The 18,487-nt window shown below is 34.7% G+C and overlaps 1 protein-coding gene across 1 annotated transcript; it reads right to left on the bottom strand.

Annotated features, from left to right (window-relative positions):
* Window positions 1–3,673: 3,673 nt before the first annotated feature.
* LOC306885544 (H-2 class I histocompatibility antigen, Q10 alpha chain-like) lies at window positions 3,674–13,314 on the bottom strand. Its single transcript, XM_079442144.1, has 9 exons — window positions 13,147–13,314; window positions 11,902–12,174; window positions 11,513–11,800; window positions 11,138–11,422; window positions 8,550–8,687; window positions 7,538–7,615; window positions 5,390–5,428; window positions 4,912–4,952; window positions 3,674–4,822 (listed from the first exon to the last, which is right to left on the bottom strand). The coding sequence occupies exons 1-8, from the start codon at window positions 13,220–13,222 to the stop codon at window positions 4,924–4,926; spliced, it is 1,206 nt and encodes a 401-aa protein (XP_079298270.1). The 5' UTR covers window positions 13,223–13,314; the 3' UTR covers window positions 3,674–4,822; window positions 4,912–4,923.
* Window positions 13,315–18,487: the final 5,173 nt, after the last annotated feature.

The raw sequence follows: 18,487 nt of genomic DNA, 5'->3' as shown, positions 1-18,487 counted from the left end.
CTTGGTTTCATATCCCCAGTCAAATATTTATGAAATTAGGAGGTATCCATAGATGCGATTATGACCTCCCTGTTAAGTTATCAGTGTTTCATCAACAGGTTTTACTTTATTGGAAAATGATCTATAAGCATAATTTCAGTCCCCATAATGTCCCTTTATGGAACTGTAGATATGTTGTATTTAGGAACAAATCTTTATTCTACAAAAACTGGTGGGAGAAAGCAATATGGTCTGTTTTATATATATTAGATAATACCGGAGTAATGTCTTTTGAAACTTTTAGTTCCAAATTTAATTTATTTGACAGAAAACAATATGATAACATCATCAAAGCTATCCCACAATCTATAATTCAGATGTGTTGTAATTCATCTCAAAATAATGTAACACTTTGTCTTCCTCAGCTTTTGGTGAATGGAGTTTCTATTACTAACATAAATTTATCCAATACTGTAATTCAGAATGTTTTTGTTAATGAACTATATCCATTTTCTTTAAATAAAAATGTAGTATTCCAATATTTCTCTCAGGGTGAAGTTTTCAAAATATTTGACATTTCCAGTTGCACCAAAGGCAAAGGAAGTCCATTTTAAAATTCTTAATGGAGTATATCCTTCTAGAGAATTGTTGAGATGTGGATTTGGCCTTGATGTTAACAACTGTTCCTTTTGTGATGATCAAATTGAAACTACGGAACATCTTTTTTATGATTGTAAATTTGCCTGTGCTTTTTGGGAAGATTTGCATTACTGGTTATTTCCTAGATTTGAAGATTTAAATGTTTTAACAAAGGAAAATTTATTATTTGGTTTATTTTTGAAAGATGAAAGACATGATTTAGCAATTAACACAATTATTATCCTTGGGAATTATTTTTGTTTTTTGCATAAGAACTGATCCTTGAAAATTCTTCAAAATTTCTATGTATTTCACAAGGAACTGTATCATTATTTTTTGTCGCTGAAACGAATGAAGAAGAAGAATGCTGTAAATTTCTGTAATTTAGTAGAAAATCTTCAACTTGCTGCAAACCCCTAGTATTTTTTTTTTCCTCTCCTTTATGTTATGATGCTTGTCTGTTGACTCATTAAGAAATTTAGCATTTTGTACCAGGCCTGGTTGTAAAGTTTACACTGTTCAATAAAAATAAAAATAAAAAGACTGCCGTGTCTGTCTAGTGGATGACGTCATGCGCGTGCACGCGAGGAAAGTCGGTTTCCGGTGTTGTGCCAGCCGCCTTTCCACTTTCTCCGACGAACGACAAGCAACAGACCGGAAGTCATTAATTTCCAATCGAGAGTAGTGCGGGAGCTACGTGGAGTGCCGATCACATGCTTATGCGGAAAATTGGGATCCGATTTGAGCTTCGGTTGCGTTTTCCTCACAGGACAGGAACACTTTAAAAATATGGTCTTTTATAACATGATGCTTTGTTGTAGATTAAACTACCTTACCCAACAATAACGTTATATGAAGTAGGCAACAATACTGTATACCTTTACTTTTACTCTCAATACCTTATTAGAGTATACAAGATAATACTTTTACTTAAAGGATAGTTCATCCGAAAATGATAATTCTGTAATCATTTACTCCAGGTTAGGAATCTCCATTTTTGGGTGAACTATCCCTTTAACTAAGGTTTTAAACATGACTAGTTTCCCCCCATGTGGTATTAGTAGTTACTAAAAGTAGTTTACTACCCAGTCACCACGTGAGATCACAGACATCACACCATTCTCCTCACAGTGAGAGTAATATGCGAGTATCATTGTGAATTCAAAATGTTGAGCAGGTTGAGAGAAGAAGGTTCAAATATTGGTCACTGGGGGGCATTCTACTTCCGGTTTCTCAACACTATCGCAGTGACATCACACGGTGAGCTCATGAGTACGGAAGTTCTAAGCGGCCATGCATTATTATAATTTTTCTGTCTTGTTTTCTCGTGATCACGACTTAATTTTCTCGTGATCTCGACATAACGAGTTGTTTTGTCGTTATCACGACTTAATTTTCTCGTGATCTCGACATAACGAAAGTTGTTTTGTCGTTATCACGACTTAATTTTCTCGTGATCTCGACATAACGAAAGTTGTTTTGTGGTTATCTGGACATAACGAAAGTTGTTGATCTCAACCTAAAAACCGTTTTCTCACGACGTAATTGTAGCTATAGTGAGAAAATCAGGGTCCCTATATTGTCTTCGACGATAAAGTTGCAGACCCGACAGCCTCCTTCTCAAGTGTCGAACACTTATGTGTAAGTCCTCAATCACTGACAGACACAGAGCTAAAATGTCCGAGTATGAATATGCATGGCAAGTACTATTCTATCATGGATCAATGTAGTCGGTCACACACACAACACCTTCAATATTTGGGATGGTACTTATACCATATTTTTATTTTTATTATTTCAGTTTGAGTGAGTCCCTGATCAAAGTAAAAGCGAATACGATCATCCATGATGCTGCTTCTATAGCATTTTCTCATGCCGAATACACAGAGAAAATTAAGTCGTGATAACGACAAAACAACTTTCGTTATGTCGAGATCACGAGAAAATTAAGTCGTGATCACGAGAAAACAAGACAGAAAAATTATAATAATGCATGGCCGCTTAGAACTTCCGTACATGAGAGCACGCGCAGCTAACAGATTTCTATTATAAGACCCTTCTCCAAACATACAGTCACAGCCTGAGATGAAATCAGCTGATATAAAAGAAGACATTAAATCTCAGCAGCGGATGATTAAACGACTCCACAAACAGAATCACCAGCTCCACTCATTACTAACCAGACTGACTTTATTTCTGACATCTACAAAAGCACTTATTGAGAATTTGATGTTTTATTGTTTTGTTTGATGTTACCATCAAAGTGATTAGTGTTTGCTTTAGTTGGGCTCTTGACCCTTGACTTGATAACATGTTTTTGGGGGCCTGCTGTAACTGTGGATGTAAAGCACATTTGTTATGGCAAGGAATACCAAAAAGAGACTGCAACCAGGTGATATTGGTTTGTTGTTGATAACAGAATCATCATCTAGATTCAGTGTGCAGTCTATGTGAGATGTTATTAATCTAAACTCTTTATTTATAACAGCTTTTTGATTATACAGTCAGGGCTGGCATTTTTGGATCCAAGCGGGCCACCACTACGATCTGAGGCGGTCCAGCCGGACAGCACCCCTATATAGCCTGGGACTATTGTTCAAAATATATATACATACACATTTGGGCCCCCGAAACATAGGGAATACCAGGTACACACTAACACTGTGTGTATACCTACTGTGTATCGTGGACCAGTACTCGCTCGCTCGTGACTTCTTGTTAATAGTGAGTTAAAGTTATGACTGTTTGAGAAAACTAAGCAGTAGTCTATCTACAAAAACTAAGAGATGCACTGATCATGGTTTTTCATGGACATTTCTGATCACGGGCTGATTCTGATACCAATTGCTGATTTAATTTTTTTTCATTTACTGTTCATTTGCTACATGCTGAACTGGCCAGTTCATCCAAGAATGAGAATTCTGTCATTAATTACTCACCCTCATGTCGTTTCAAACCCGTGAGACCTCGATGTGTGTGTTTCAAGTTATTTGAACCCAGAAATCTATAAAACCTAAGACCCCTCCCCAAAAAAAGAGGTTCTAGACATTTAGTATGAAGTAAAAAAAAAAACATTTTATTTACTTCATGTAAAAACACTTCAACAATCTTAAACTCAAAGTTAGCGAGAGCGCTAAAAACCAGTGTGTTCAAAATTAAGATAATACATGAAAACGGTGGTTTATCACCATATTATTCTTAAATATCAAGCAGCAAAACAAGCTGTTTTTGTGTGGCTAAAAACTATTAGAAGCGGATGACACCAGAAGCCAGACCAGTTAAATTTACAAATGGCCACATCTGCTCTTACAGGAAAAATAAGGTGGATATTATGAAATGCATGTGACCTTTAACTTACAATATTGCTATATAACATCAATTCTTTTTACTTGTTATACACAAATCTGTTTAAAATGTTTAGGTAACAACAAATCTGTTATTCAGTCAGTTGTGCTAACTTTACTCATGACATGATCTGTGGTGTCTCATGCTTTATTTCTGCATGGTGAAAGAATGCTATTAATACTGAAGAAAAAATAAAGCTGATCTGCAGCTCATCAACAAGGCCAAATCTTCCACTAAACAACTGATTTGCAACCAAAAAATAACACTGTAGCATCACTTATTCAAAGCCTAAGCGCAGCACTTATTTGACAAATTCATACTTGACCTCAATACTCTTGTCAATCAAACAGTAAAACAAGCTCTAGTAATGTGTGATGAGCTCGAGTCTCATGAAATGTATCAACTGGTGAAATGTATAACTTGAATGCAATGGATAAAAGCCTTTGCCAAATGCATTAATGTAACAAAAAAATATGGCTATCCACTGAAACGTTTGACCTAATTTAAATAACTTTTTGGCTATAACAGTGAACAACTACTGCTTTCCTAACTTCATTTGTTAGGCAAAAGAAAGCAAAAGGTGTTATTCCAGATATTTTACATTTTCCTTTGAAATTAATGATAGTAAAAGTTAAAAATCCCCCATATTTCATGTCCTTTTTCATCACACATGAACATGGATTATTACACATTACACAGTCTGAAAATAGCATGACTAAAATAGTCATTACAAACTATCAGTAACCTGTCTGTCCAGATCTTCACACTTAGAGAATTGAAGAAAGCATAATTAGCTCTAATGAAAGTAAGAAAAAAATCAAAGACCATATCCATCTTCAGTCACTACTTTTCCTGCTTCCTATGGCACAAAAAGAAGTCATATAATCAATATTGCAGTAAAACATGACTATGAGATTTATTTCTTTAGCATAATACAGCAATACATACCCTCTTTTACAGCTAGACGATGTCTGTCGTTCCATTGCTTCCTTTAATAGGGGAAATGAATGAGAAAAATAGAAGAGTATTTTAGTAAACTTCACACATAAATGTACTGTATGCTTGTAATTGGGGATGCACAAAAGTATCTGTCAATAATCTGTATCTGCTGATAAAAGTAATTATCTGCACCATAAGCCATCTGGTGAAAAAGCATGTCAGACTATCATTTCTACGTGAAGAAAAGGTCTTGTGTTGAATTTAGGGCTGTTGAAGTTAACATGATAATGCATTAATGCCATCTCACCTAAAGACAATCACCTACAGCAAACCATAACAACAAAAATGGCTAAATTCTGAACATTTTGTTATAATAATTATGTAACACTTTTATGCAGTTATTATTACATTTGTTTTGTTATGTAATCACTGCACATTATTTCAGAAAGCAGATATTTCTGCTGTATCTGCACTGTTCACTGCTTACCTCCATTGGATTCTGCATGTCCATTGATATGGTTATGTCCTTGGAAATCCAAAGAGGAATACAAAATATAATTAACAGAACGCTTATTAAGTTTAATTTACCATGAAATTATGCATCTCTTAAACAGGTCAAAGTGGTTTGTTACATTATTGAAGTGTAAAATACATTTGTTCATGTAAAATACAACAAGCATGTGTTTTATGTGTTGCTGTCAAACAGTCATCCAAAATAAAAGTTTTTGTTTACATAATGTACTGTATGTATGTGTTCTGTGTATATTTATTATGTATATATAAATACATACATGCATGTATATGTTTCTGAAAAATGTTATGTTTGTATATTAAATTTATTTATAATATAAATTATATGAATATAAATATAGATAAATGTAAATATTTTCAAAATATATACTGTTATATATATATATATATATATATATATACACATAATAATTATACACAGAGCACACATATATTATGCAAACGAAAACTTTTATTTTGTATGCGATTAATTGTTTGACAGCACTAGTTTTAAAGTAAAGCAGACAATTAATTATACAAATAAACAATAATAATAATTAATTAATTATATTTGGTGGTGGTGGTATAGAAACTGGACTGTATTATGGTAACTGCAGAAATTATGGAAGACATTTATATCTGGTGGTCTAAAATGTGTTTATATAATAGATATTGAGACATTTTTGTTTATGTGTTGGCTAGGCAATTTTTCTAAAGTTTTATTTAGTAATACTATTTACCATTCTGCCATTAAAGGTGCCATAGAATGAAAAACTGTCTTTACCCTGGCATATTTAAATAATAACAGTTCTGTACATGGAAATGACATACAGTGAGCCTCAAACACCATAGTTTCCTCCTTCATATGTAAATCTCGTGATTAAAAAAGACCACTGAAAAACAGGCGAATCAGAACATAACACCGACCAATCTGTATTCAGAAAGGCACAGAAAGCAAATAACGCGAGCCACTAAAGGGACATGGTTAGCTCCTTGCTAGCGGTAGCCTGTTACAGTACATACGATTTCACTCTCAGTAAGGAGAGATGAGGATGATGGCGAATGACTTACAGATCCTGAGCACCACTGACAAGCATCTGATCTTGTGAAATGTGTGGTAAGTACTGTTGCTCCATAATGTAAACATAGTTTGTGTGATCGCGTCTCTTGAAAGTGAAACTATAACGTGATCGATGGATCGTTCAAAAGCAGTTTCAATGCCTCGCATATTAATAACGGCTCCCTGATGCCCGCGTTTTATATACAGTATAATTACCCGACGATATAACTGCGAGAGAAAGTATTTAAATATATATTTTCCTCCCTGTGCGTCCTTCTTGCTGATGAGCTGTACTGTGAAACAGCCAATCAGAGCAGAGCTCATTATTATTCATGACCCTGCCAAATAAGCCAATAACAGACCGTTTCATTCTAGGGAGAAATCCTAGGGTTGTAAATGGACATGTAAAATCGTTTCTGGAGATTTTTTGCCCTTACCTAAGCCACATACCTTCTGTGTAGATATCAGAGAACAATTTAAAATACTGTATCAATGCATTCTATGGCACCTTTAATAAGTTGTTCAGTATCTGCATCTTTCTTTGCGCTACAGCATCGTCCCCTTTTGTCACTTCAGACCCCCTCTTCAGTGCTGCACTAGCGCTGTCTGTGCTCTTACGCTTCGGACTGAAATTTGTGTAAATATGAAACGAAAGATAAACTGTACTGCTTGTAAGCTTGCTTATTGCTGACCTATGCAAGTCTTCGTCATATTAAGATAACTTTGCGATGCTCTTTGTGATTGTTCATTGGAGCTATGATTTTGGGAAACACCAAATCGTTAACCTATACTGCTAACTTGCTTAGAATGCTTTTGGGAACCGCACTACAAAATATAATTAAACAGGTCATTATTAGTTCTGGAAAACTGACCCCCTGTCAAAATATAGTCACTATGTACTTTTAAAGCAATCCATCGAATTTGAGGTCTGATTGTTAATAACCAGTGAGCAGCCCATTAAAAACATCCAGCAGGAGCGTTCACATCCTCACAACCTCTAGTGATTAAAACTATTGTATGTGTGAACACCCCATAACACTTATCTATTTCTCTGAAGCAGTTTACCTGGGAGAAGTGTGACATTTACTCCATTAGCATGATTCCCTTGTACTGCTCCATTGGTATTATTCCGTTGTGTGCAATCTAGAGAGGATTACAAATAAAGATGATAAATACAGTTACAATCATTACTATCAGTTACAGAGAAAAGTCAGGACAGCACAACAAAAAAATTTTATTAGTGTGTATATTTGATAAGCAGAGTTTAGCTGTTTGTCAACTTAACCAAATGAATATAGATTTAAACAATTTCAAGATTTTTGTCATTCATACTGCCCACGTGAAACAATAGTTTTTTCTTTGTCTGAAGCAGTCCTTTCAATTCTAATAGTTGAAGCACTTTTATTACATTTACATTTACTCATTTAGCAGACGCTTTTATCCAAAGCGACTTACAAATGAGGACAATCAAAATCAACAAAAGAGCAATGATACACAAGTGCTATAACAAGTCTCAGTTAGCCTAACGCAGTACACGCAGCAAGCTTTTTTTATTATATAATAAATAAAAAGAAAACAGATAGAATAGAAAAAGAATAAAGCAAGCTAGTCTTAGAGGCCTTTTTTGCTTTTGTTAATTGTATAATAAATAAAAAGAAAACAAATAGATAGAATACAGGAAGATTAGAAAAACTAGATAGTTTGTTTTTTTTAAAGAAAACAAGCAAGTCGAGTCAAGTCACCTTTATTTATATAGCGCTTTTAACAATTAAAAAATTGTGTCAAAGCAACTGCACAATATCAAAATAGGAAAATAGTGTGTCAATAATGTAAAATGACAAGATTAAACACTCAATTTTCAGTTAAAGGCATTTCATTAATGAAGCAGTAAATGAATAGAGTGCAAGTCTAAAAGGGACAATTTTGTTTTTAAAGAATAAAATTAGAATAGAGTAATAATAATAGAGAATAATAATAATAAATAATTATTTAATACTAATATTAAAATATTAATATTTAATATTAAAAATATAAAAAAGAATGTGCCCAGAATCTGTAATCATGTTTTAATACTCACCAAGCCTTTCAGTCATATAAAGGTAAAGGCAGATGGCTGCGGCAACAACAAGTCCTACAACTACAACTCCAACTCCAACTCCAACCGCAGTTCCATTAACCAGGGTAGTGCCTGCTTTGCAGTCTGTGCATGTTCCATCTGCAAAAAATAAATAAATAAATGCAATTGCACTGATATAACAAATGCAATAATATACCAAATTTAGAACAGAAATTTTAATCAAGAGTCATTTTAAGGGGTCATAGAATTTTAGAGGTTTTTGTGTTGCAATGCACATTATAGAAAACGACGTTAGCAAACATTAATTTGAATTGTATTTGGTTGTAAACTGGTTAATTTTAAGCTTTTTAGTGCCATTATTGTATCGTAGATTTAAAATCAATGTTAATGTCACAGGTTGTTTTTTTCTTACGTTACAGTAAGTCTCATAATTATTCATGATATCCAGTGATAGCAGCTGAGTGTGTTTTCACTTTTTAAGGTCGGCATGAAACGGAAGTTGCGATTGTCTTTTCTTCTCTACCATGACGTATATACGAGTGAAACGGCATCTGAAATGAGAGGGCGGGACTTGATTTTGTCCTTCAAGAATTGATTGCATCGTTGGAAGTTGGGGTGTTACTAAGAAAATGGAGGCAGATCTGAAATGCCAGTTTGCAGATAGTGGTGGGGGATTTCTCACCACTGGATTCACCGCTGACACCCAAGCATGAATAAATGTTTTATTTATTAGGGATGATGACCACGATCAACGGCACAAAACATGTCTAAACAGCGCGCGCACAAGAAAGAGCGAGAGAGAGAGACTGCCTGAATGACTGAGCACGTCCTCCATCAGGTTAAGTCATATATTCATAAAACAAATTAGTTTGCGATGTCCTAAGAGTAATGTTGTCATAATATCCTAATATCTTTTCAGTGTTTAAGGGTAACATACTCCCTCATGACTGGTGTCAGTGCTATAAAGTGAAGCATCAGCTTCAGCTTTCCCCCCTGTTGTTTATCCCAGCGTTTACCCCTTTCGTCACTAGCTCTGCCCTTGCACCATTACTCGTGACCGGAAGAGTAGAGGAGTCGTTTTGAGAGGGAGGGGAGGTTAACATTTTTGATTAAATATTACGAGGGCACATGAATTAAAAAAAAATAATGAAGTGCACAGATAAATTATTTGTAATAAACACTACAGTATTCCATCAAAAAATAAGAATTGTCAATTTTGATTTCATGACTTTAAGAGTTTATGCATGGCATATTCCCGATTCTCTGATGCAAATGCAATCTGTCCATGATTGTAACCGGTTTTTAGAGCACCTTGATGATTTATTTGTGCATTAAATTATTGCTGTCATAGGAGAGCTCACAAACAATGTATTATATATTTAATAGTTTTGTACTGTGCAATGGTGAATTGCAGTTTGCATTTGAGGGAAACTTTGATGCTCTTAACTCAATGAGAGTAAATAAAACTGACTGAAAGCTGTTGCTTTGCTGTCGAGTAAATTGCCTAACCTAGTAGTGTTTTTAAGCCTTTTTACCTTTATTCCAAAATAATTCTAATAATGCCGTTACAAATTTAAAAAATGATAAAAATTATTATTAGTAGTAGTAGCTGTGTTTCCATTACAGATTTGCGCAAAACTTTATTGCGATATTTTATAAATGTCAATAAAAAAAGTATTGTGAAATGATGGCATTTCCATTAACCAATGTTATCTGACCGAAACATTTATTTTCCCCTCACGATAAGTCATGGTGATGGGTATTGGTAGGTTTACATATATTGCAGGGTATAGTGCTGTGGTTGCAGCCACAGCACTAGCCATTCATTTTTATAGTAGGAGACGTAGGCGTGCTTCTTTAGCAAAGCAGAGTTAAACACAAGCATTGACTAGAGTGGCCAATGCACCACAGATGTGTGCATAAGTCTAAATGTCTAAATAAGGGGTTATCCAAACATTAATGGCAAGGAAAGCCCCTCATACAAGCATTGTGTAGTCAATGCTCATGTAAGCGGTCAAATATGAGGTGTTTTTTGAGGTTATAGTACATTAAAGAATGATCATGTGACTTTTACCTATGCAAGGTGACCTGTAAATGCGAAAAAGCCATTTCCATTGTAGTTTTGTCAAATATCCCTTTTTGATATGGTGGATGTTTTTTGATATGGTGAATGAGTGGGTGCTGTATACTATATACTTACTTTTAAATTAGTCTTCCCGTTAACAATTTTATTCATTCAGATCAATATGTAGATGTAGATTCAATACGTAGATTCACTATTACAACCCACTGCATGCTTTAGGGGATCTATTAAAACTCAAGCGTCATTTCAATTCAAGGGAGATGCTGTAACTTTAATCTGTAAAATTTAACTGTAACTTTTATTGCCAGTGTTGCTGTTGAACAGTTCTACTTTAGAAAATTTGTCATTTCTACATTTTCTACACTAATTTAGACACTTTATTTTAAAATTTGTTTTATTTTTGTATTTTTTCATCCCATTTTTCAAGGAGGCACTGCCACCCTTGCTTCCTCTGAGGAAACGCCACTGCATTAATGATTGATTTAATGCTTTCAGTTTTGCCTACCCCATCTGCTGATAATTGGCTCTTTGAGGGTTCTGTGAAACACAAAACAATCATAATCTGCTTTTTCATCCTGAGGGATCTCCACACTGTTCTTCAGCTGGAAGGTTCCATCATGGTTTGGTCTGACTCCTGATGATTCAATCCCATCTTCAGGCAGGGATGAGCGATATTTTCTTATTGTCAACATCACATCTTTGGGGTAGAAGCCAGTGGCCAGACAGGTGAGTTTCAGCTTGGTTTTGTCACTGGTGCACCTTTTTGCAAACACATGAACAACTGGAGGAGCTGAGGACACAGGGAACAGTTTATCAGTGAGTTATATCTGTATGACAGCTGCAGATCATCAACAAATACAAATACTGTTCATTTACTCACAGCCGTTTATGAGCTCCTCATCTCCATATCCTCTGAACTTGTTCAGCCAGTCCACACACTCTTTCTCCAGGTAGCCCTTGGTGTACTGGTTTAGGATGGGCACATTATCCCATTTTCTCTTGGTTGGAAGAGCTGCAGCAACAGGAGCAATCCACTGAGAATCCTTATCATTAAAAGACAGAAAGTTGTTTCCATCGTAGCTGTACTCATCAATGCCTTTGGAAAACTTCACTTCATCTCCCTGTTTCTCAATTTCACAACCATGTCTCCACTGAAGAACATGAACATCTGAAACAGACACAAATTAAATTTGTGAGATGATAATAAAATAATAAAAAATGTTCATTGATACATTTTAACCTGCATATACATATTTCTAAGTTCCTCACCTGATTCATTGTGTCCCATTCGTTTCATCAGAATGTCGACGTTCACATTAAACCACTGTTCTTTGCTCTTTCTGGACTGGGTGCCTTTTACCCAGTAATCCTCCTGCATTTTCTCCTCCATCCAGTGCTGTCTGGGAATCTTTGTCTGTTCCTTGCTATTGTAATAGTCAATCTCTCTGTCATCTAGCAGACCCATAGCAGTGAACTGATAGATGCCCGGCAGATCGACAGGTTTGGACAACGCCGTGTAAATATAATACAGGGAGTGTTTCTCTGCAATAAAGAGAAATATTATATGCATTATATCAACTATTGGAGTAATTGTGATAAAAGGGGTACATTTCTGAAGGAAATGGCAGATAAAACATGAAGTGGATTCTACAGTCATGAACCATTTCAGTTACAGAAGGAACTGAACAGACTAAATATATTATAATATATAAAGCCAGACCTATAATTCGCTGAGAGACACAGGAATAAAGCTGGATAAAGTGAAATTCATATTTTAGTTCATTATGTCAAAATGTCAGTTTATCCTGAAGGATCGTATTCTTTTTAACATAATGAAACAATACTATAGTAATTTATACTATAGTGTTTTTGAACCATACTATAGTAAAGTGCATGATATACATTATAGTATTATTTACAACACTTTGCTAATGAATGCGTACTGTAGCATTACCTATAGTGAACTGATAAACTGTAATAAATACTGTAGTATACTTTAGTTTTTACTACAGTAAACTGTAGTATAATATACCCTATAGTTGTAGAAAACTTAGTACAGTATTGGGTAAAGTAATGTGTTATTAGTTATATTACCACAGCAACTATAGAATTACCACAACAAATTAATTCAAGTACTTTACTATAGTATGGTTCAAAAACACTAGTATTGTTTATAAAACATACCCCAGTTGGGCCTGTATTTGTGTCTAATCCTGGTCTCGATCTTATGATCAATAATAAGGGTGCTGGTGAATATAGGCCCCTGCTGCCATGTTGATTAACGTTTAGGACATCAAGTTCGTGGAGAGTTGCTTTAAGTTGACAAAACTCGTATATAATTATTTATATATAGAGTATATAGATACACTTTTAAATGTACGATGTTAGCATACATTCGTAACCAAATTTAAATTCTGTCGTAACAAAGCCGTTTTAGACCAGGAAGAGTAGAGTTACTTTCACTTTCTTTCTCTGACAAAAACAGCTAAGTGTGATCGTTTAACGTTAAGTTACCTGTCTGAAGTGAAGGCCCACAGAGAAGAAAAACACACAGCAGAACAAATCCCTCGGTCGCGACAGAAGAGCCCATGGCTGGAAATCTTATAGTTATGTATCAAATATCCTGATATTTACTGAGGTCTGAAATACAGCTGCGCAACAACCGAGCGCAGGAGCAGGAGTGAACAGGAGAAAATGGCGGATGAAAGTTAACCAATCAGAAAATAGAGAGCGATGATTTCACTTGTATCTGGGCAGATCGCACTGAAGCAAGTTTACTAAATCAACACCATCCGTGGAGGTGCACAGTCTAGACCGGTTTATTACTGTAAAAATGACAACAGCGCGATAAACAGTGAAGTGTTCGATGATTAATAACATTTATTAATGCAATTTTCCAATAAGCAGTTATTCAACCGAGTTCACTTCTTGGAGCAAGATTTGGCGCAACATGGGCAAAATATCCTTAGAAAAAAAGTAGCTATATTTTCATTAAAATTCATTCCAGTTGACAGTAAGTTTGTTTGGGCTTTGTTTACATGGGTTTGAGTTTTAAAATACATTATTAACCATTCAGACCATCTATAGTAACACTCCAGCAACCACTTATTTCTGCCATGTTAAAAATGTTAAACATCTAAAACAGGGTATTTTTTAAGCAGTTAGTAATCACAATGGAAACAGCTTTCATACTCATCAATTTCTGTCTTTTAAGGTTAAAACTGAAACTAATCTAGTAGAAACTAGGATAAATGGATCCCACATAAATAACAAAAATAATACCGATCAATTTGATACCATGAAAAATTATTGTAATGACTGCATAATATAAATCCACTAAATAAGACAGAATGGTCCCACTTTATATTAGGTGGCCTTAACTACTATGTATTTACATCAAGAAATAAGTACAATGTACTTATTGAGTTCATATTGTATTGCACAACACTTCTGCTGCTATTTGGGAGGGATATATAAGGTTAGGGACAGGTTTGGTGGTCTGGGTAGGTTTAAGTGTGGGTTAAGGTGTGAGGAATGGGTCAACAGTGCAATTATACATGTAATTACAGAAATTAATTACAGATGTTATTATAGTCAGGTATTTTATTTTATTTTAGCTTTTAAAATATAAGTAGCCTACAATGTAAATACATGTATGTACGCAATAAGTGCATTGTACCAATTATTTTGGTCTAAAGTACATAGTAAGGCCAACTATTATGTACCAACAGTATTAATGGTAATAAGCAGAAAGGAATCAACTAATGTAAAACAAAAACATAGGCCTACATTATAACATTACAATATTTTACAGAATAAGACTAGTACTAGATTTTCAATAGTTTTAGTTTTAAAGAAGCTGAATGAAATACAAATTTGTAGAAAGGAAGTCAAATGGTAGATTATTTACATGCTATCAAACAGTCTTTCAGATTTTTGTATTCAGTATGGTGTTTACCAAATAACACCTAATAAAATTATTATCTTCCTATGTGAATATAACTGATTTTGAAACAATAACATTTGTTTTCCAGCCAGTTATCTTCTATCAATGTATCAAGATATAAGTATTGACCATGTCAACCTCTTTACAAGCAATAATTAATTTAAATCTGAAAATGGTCCTCTGTTTCTAAGATAAAGGTGCATTTTAAGTATTTAAATTTACACCCTATTCATTAAAATCATGTTTATCAAAAAAATCAGTTTTCAAAATCACAGTAGAGTAGGTTATTTCTCTAAAAGACTCCGCTAAGTGAATCCCTATAGATTTCTTCCCATTTACTCGGGCCACAGCTTTTATCCCCCTTCATACTGACTGAATATAGTAAATCTGATGTCTTATATTTCAGTTTAGTCTTCCTGATTTCCCGTTTCTCTTCTTTACACTGGTGTTCAAAAGTTTGGGATCAGTAAGTGCATTGTTTTTTAAATGGAGTCTCTCATGCTTATCAAGGCTGTATTTATTTGTTCAAAAATACAGAAAAAAACAAAAAGAAAACAGTAATATTCTGAAATTTATTGCAATTTCTAATATTGGTTTCCTGTTTTAATATACTTTCAAATATTTCTGTAATGCAAAGCTGATTTTCAGCATCATTACTCCAGTCTTCAATATCACATGATCCTTCAGAAATCTATGTGCTGATTTATTATCAGTGTTGAAACTGTTGTGCTGCTTCATATTTTTCTGAACTTATGATATGATTATGGACTACGTTGACAAGAGTGATGTAGAAGTTTTCACCATGAAGCATGAATGTACCGAAGAGAAAGAGATTTCACAGTAAATGATCTAATTAGCAGTAAGAAAAACAGTGTTTTAAAGCTTGTTGTGTTGTAGAACATCACAGTTATATATGATATGAGAACAGTAGGGCCTATAGATAGAGAGTGTTATTTATTAAAAATATTATTATATTTTCAGAATGACATAATTGTTTTCTCAAACAGTGGGGTAAAACGCCCCCAGGGGGCAATGGGCAATTACTGTACTTATTGTTATGAGCATCAAATCCTTTATTTTTCCATCAAATGAATTCTAACTATAAAAATATTTGGACTTTATATTTAAAAATTACCTCAAGTTAGCAGCAGGTATCTAGTTAGCTATTAGCATCAGCTAACAATTTTCTCAAATAGGCTATTATAATTTTGCAATTCATAATTGATTATATTCTTTTTTCATTTTAAGATAAAACTGCCTGCACTCTGGCATTTTACCCCACCCATGGGGGTGTTTTACCCCCTTTTTGTTAAAAATCTAACAACATGAAAACTCTGGACATTTTTCATTCTTGGTTTATAATTTATGTCATTGTCACTAAAACTATGATAACTTTTCTGAACTTTTGTTGCACAGAAAAATAAAAAGATACACAATCCTTAGGGGGGGGGGGGGGGGGCGTTTCCCCCCACTCTACCTCGTTTTCTGTATTTTTGATCAAATACAGCCTTGATGAGCTGTGACAACACGAACCAAAAACGACAAAGGTAAGTTCTCAAAACACCAGTGGATTTATTGACAGGTTCGAGAAGCAGACCATGAAAGGCAGATGGCAGGTGAGTATAGCACAAACAACAGTTCTTGGGTTCTTAGCTGAGGTAACTGAAGCTTGGGAACGAAGGAACGGTGGAGAACTGGAGCGGTGGAGCGAAGGAGCATCTAATGGTGAGTAAACGCAGGTTAGTAGCACGGTAAGAAGTCGGGCTGAGTTTGTGAGTGCAACTGTAGACCAGATGCCAATGCAGTGTGGAGAGTGCAGTGATAAAGGGAGTGGTGACAGGTGACAGAGACTCCCTTACATGAGCATAAGAAACTTCTTTAAAAACATTTTAAAACATCTTACTGATCCCAAACTTTTGAACAGCAGCGTACCTTTGTTTTAAAAATTCCTTAGGCTATTTAAAACATATTTTTATGATTTGTCACCTATGTTCATTACTAATATAAAATATATATTCTCTTAGGATTGCACGCTATGATTAATGGTCTCAAGCAAAGTGCTTTTCTGAAATATGAGAGAGAGACAATTCAGCTATTTATATGCAACCACCAAAATATAATCATTGTCCAGACTGGACTCCACAAATCTTCTGCTGTTAGTTTGTTTCAGGGGTTGATCTGTTGTTGTTGTTGTAGTGATTATGTTTCTGTAGCAGTCAGTCTGTTACCGCTGGAGTCCTCACACTGAAACACAGAAATAAATATTTAAGTTATGCGTGTTATTAATTATTAGGCATTACATATTAGGTAAAATGACATTTGATATTCTCAGTGCATCTAATTATCAGATCTGGGCTCAATACTTGCTCACAACAAACAATATTTGCACAGAACTTTATATTTGGACAGAACTAAAGACAAATGGGTTACAGTGAATACTGTACTGTTCGGACCACACACAGGTTCACTCCTTTACAGACAGAGTTGATTGTGTCTGAGGGCCAGTCGCAGATTAATCATACACAGACAGAGTTAACTGCATTCAAGGCACAGGCAAAAGAGATATTTTTGCACCCTTATAATATTTAGACAACATTTATTTTTGTATACAATACATTTTAAGATTAAAAATATTTGCTCCAAGTGGACAGTTCTGTGAAGACATGGGTATTTTTTTAAATTCATTAAAAAAAATCCTTATTTTTAAGGAATGCATGGGTGAAATATTATCACGGTTTCAAGTGTTGGAATGTAAGGACTGTTTGTCTAATGAAACAAGAAGGATTTATCGTTATTTCTACACATTGCCTACTTGTCCGTAAGTTGACAAACAATACCATTAAGACGTGTTTTTGTCATTAAAAGTAAAAAAAAATAAAAATTGTTTAGTAAGCACTGAATTATTAAAATTTAATGTTTTCAGTAAGATAAAAGAATTTCTGTTAGTCAAGAGTTGTTTTTTTCTTAACTTTCTGAAATGCCAAATATACCTGCAATTATAGAATCACCCAAATACATCTGATTAAAGATAACTGAAAATACACATAATCTTTCAATCCCCCCTTTAATCATTTTTGATCACAAAAATAATAATAAGATACATTTTAAGTAATAATACAGCACACTGTATTTAGGCTCAGTGCAAAAATCTAAAGTGAGCACACATGTAACTTAACTTTTTAGTCCACATAAATGTTTCAAAACACAAGATTATTGTAATATGTCATGAGAAAGTTGAACATTTGGTTTAATCTTCGAAACACAACAGTGCGATCTTTCAAGTCAATAGTCAAGTCAATATTATTTGTATAGCACTTTTAAGAATGCAAATTGTGTCAAAGCAGCTTTACGTCAGCTTGATATAAAGCTGAGTGGCTTTATATCAGCTTTACAGTTTTTAGACAGAGAAATAGTTTGTCGAAATAGTGTCATTCTCCTCTGGCCAGACAAAATCAGCAGTTTAATCTAGGCTGCAGCAGAGTCAGATTGTGAAAAGGACTCATCTGGTTCCTGTGGTCTTGTCCCGATGGCCGTTTAGGAGACAGGGTCTTCATGGGGATCAGTCTCTGGGGCTCATCTAGGTGTCCTGGTCTCCACTGACGCAAAGGGCTGTAGAGGTCATCTCTAGGTGCTGATCTGTTCTGGATACAGTCTGGATCTGGGTGGCTACGGTGACCTCGGAATAAGAAAGAAACAGACTAATATTAGCGTAGATGTCAGTCTTCTTACGATGTAACAAGTACATTGGGTGTTATGGGAAGTGTTCCTGGTTCTGGTTGACCTAATTAATGCAGCCTAACAATCCTTTAAAGGTGCCATAGAATGAACAATAACATAGTTAAACAATAACAGTTCTGTACATGGAAATGACATGCAGTGAGCAAACAAACACCATAGTTTCCTCCTTCT

This window comes from Barbus barbus (assembly GCF_936440315.1).
Source record: "Barbus barbus genome assembly, chromosome: 19".
NCBI lineage: Eukaryota > Metazoa > Chordata > Actinopteri > Cypriniformes > Cyprinidae > Barbus > Barbus barbus.
This window is presented reverse-complemented; position numbering and strand designations above follow the sequence as displayed.

Excerpts from the sequence above, each read along its gene's own strand:
- LOC306885544 (XM_079442144.1), bottom strand. The coding sequence starts at position 13,222 with ATGGGCTCTTCTGTCGCGACCGAGGGATTTGTTCTGCTGTGTGTTTTT. Across the intron at positions 11,801-11,901 it reads AATGGGACACAATGAATCAG|ATGTTCATGTTCTTCAGTGG; the intron begins GTGAGGAACTTA and ends TGTCTGTTTCAG. Across the intron at positions 5,429-7,537 it reads AAATGTCACACTTCTCCCAG|GACATAACCATATCAATGGA; the intron begins GTAAACTGCTTC and ends TGGATTTCCAAG.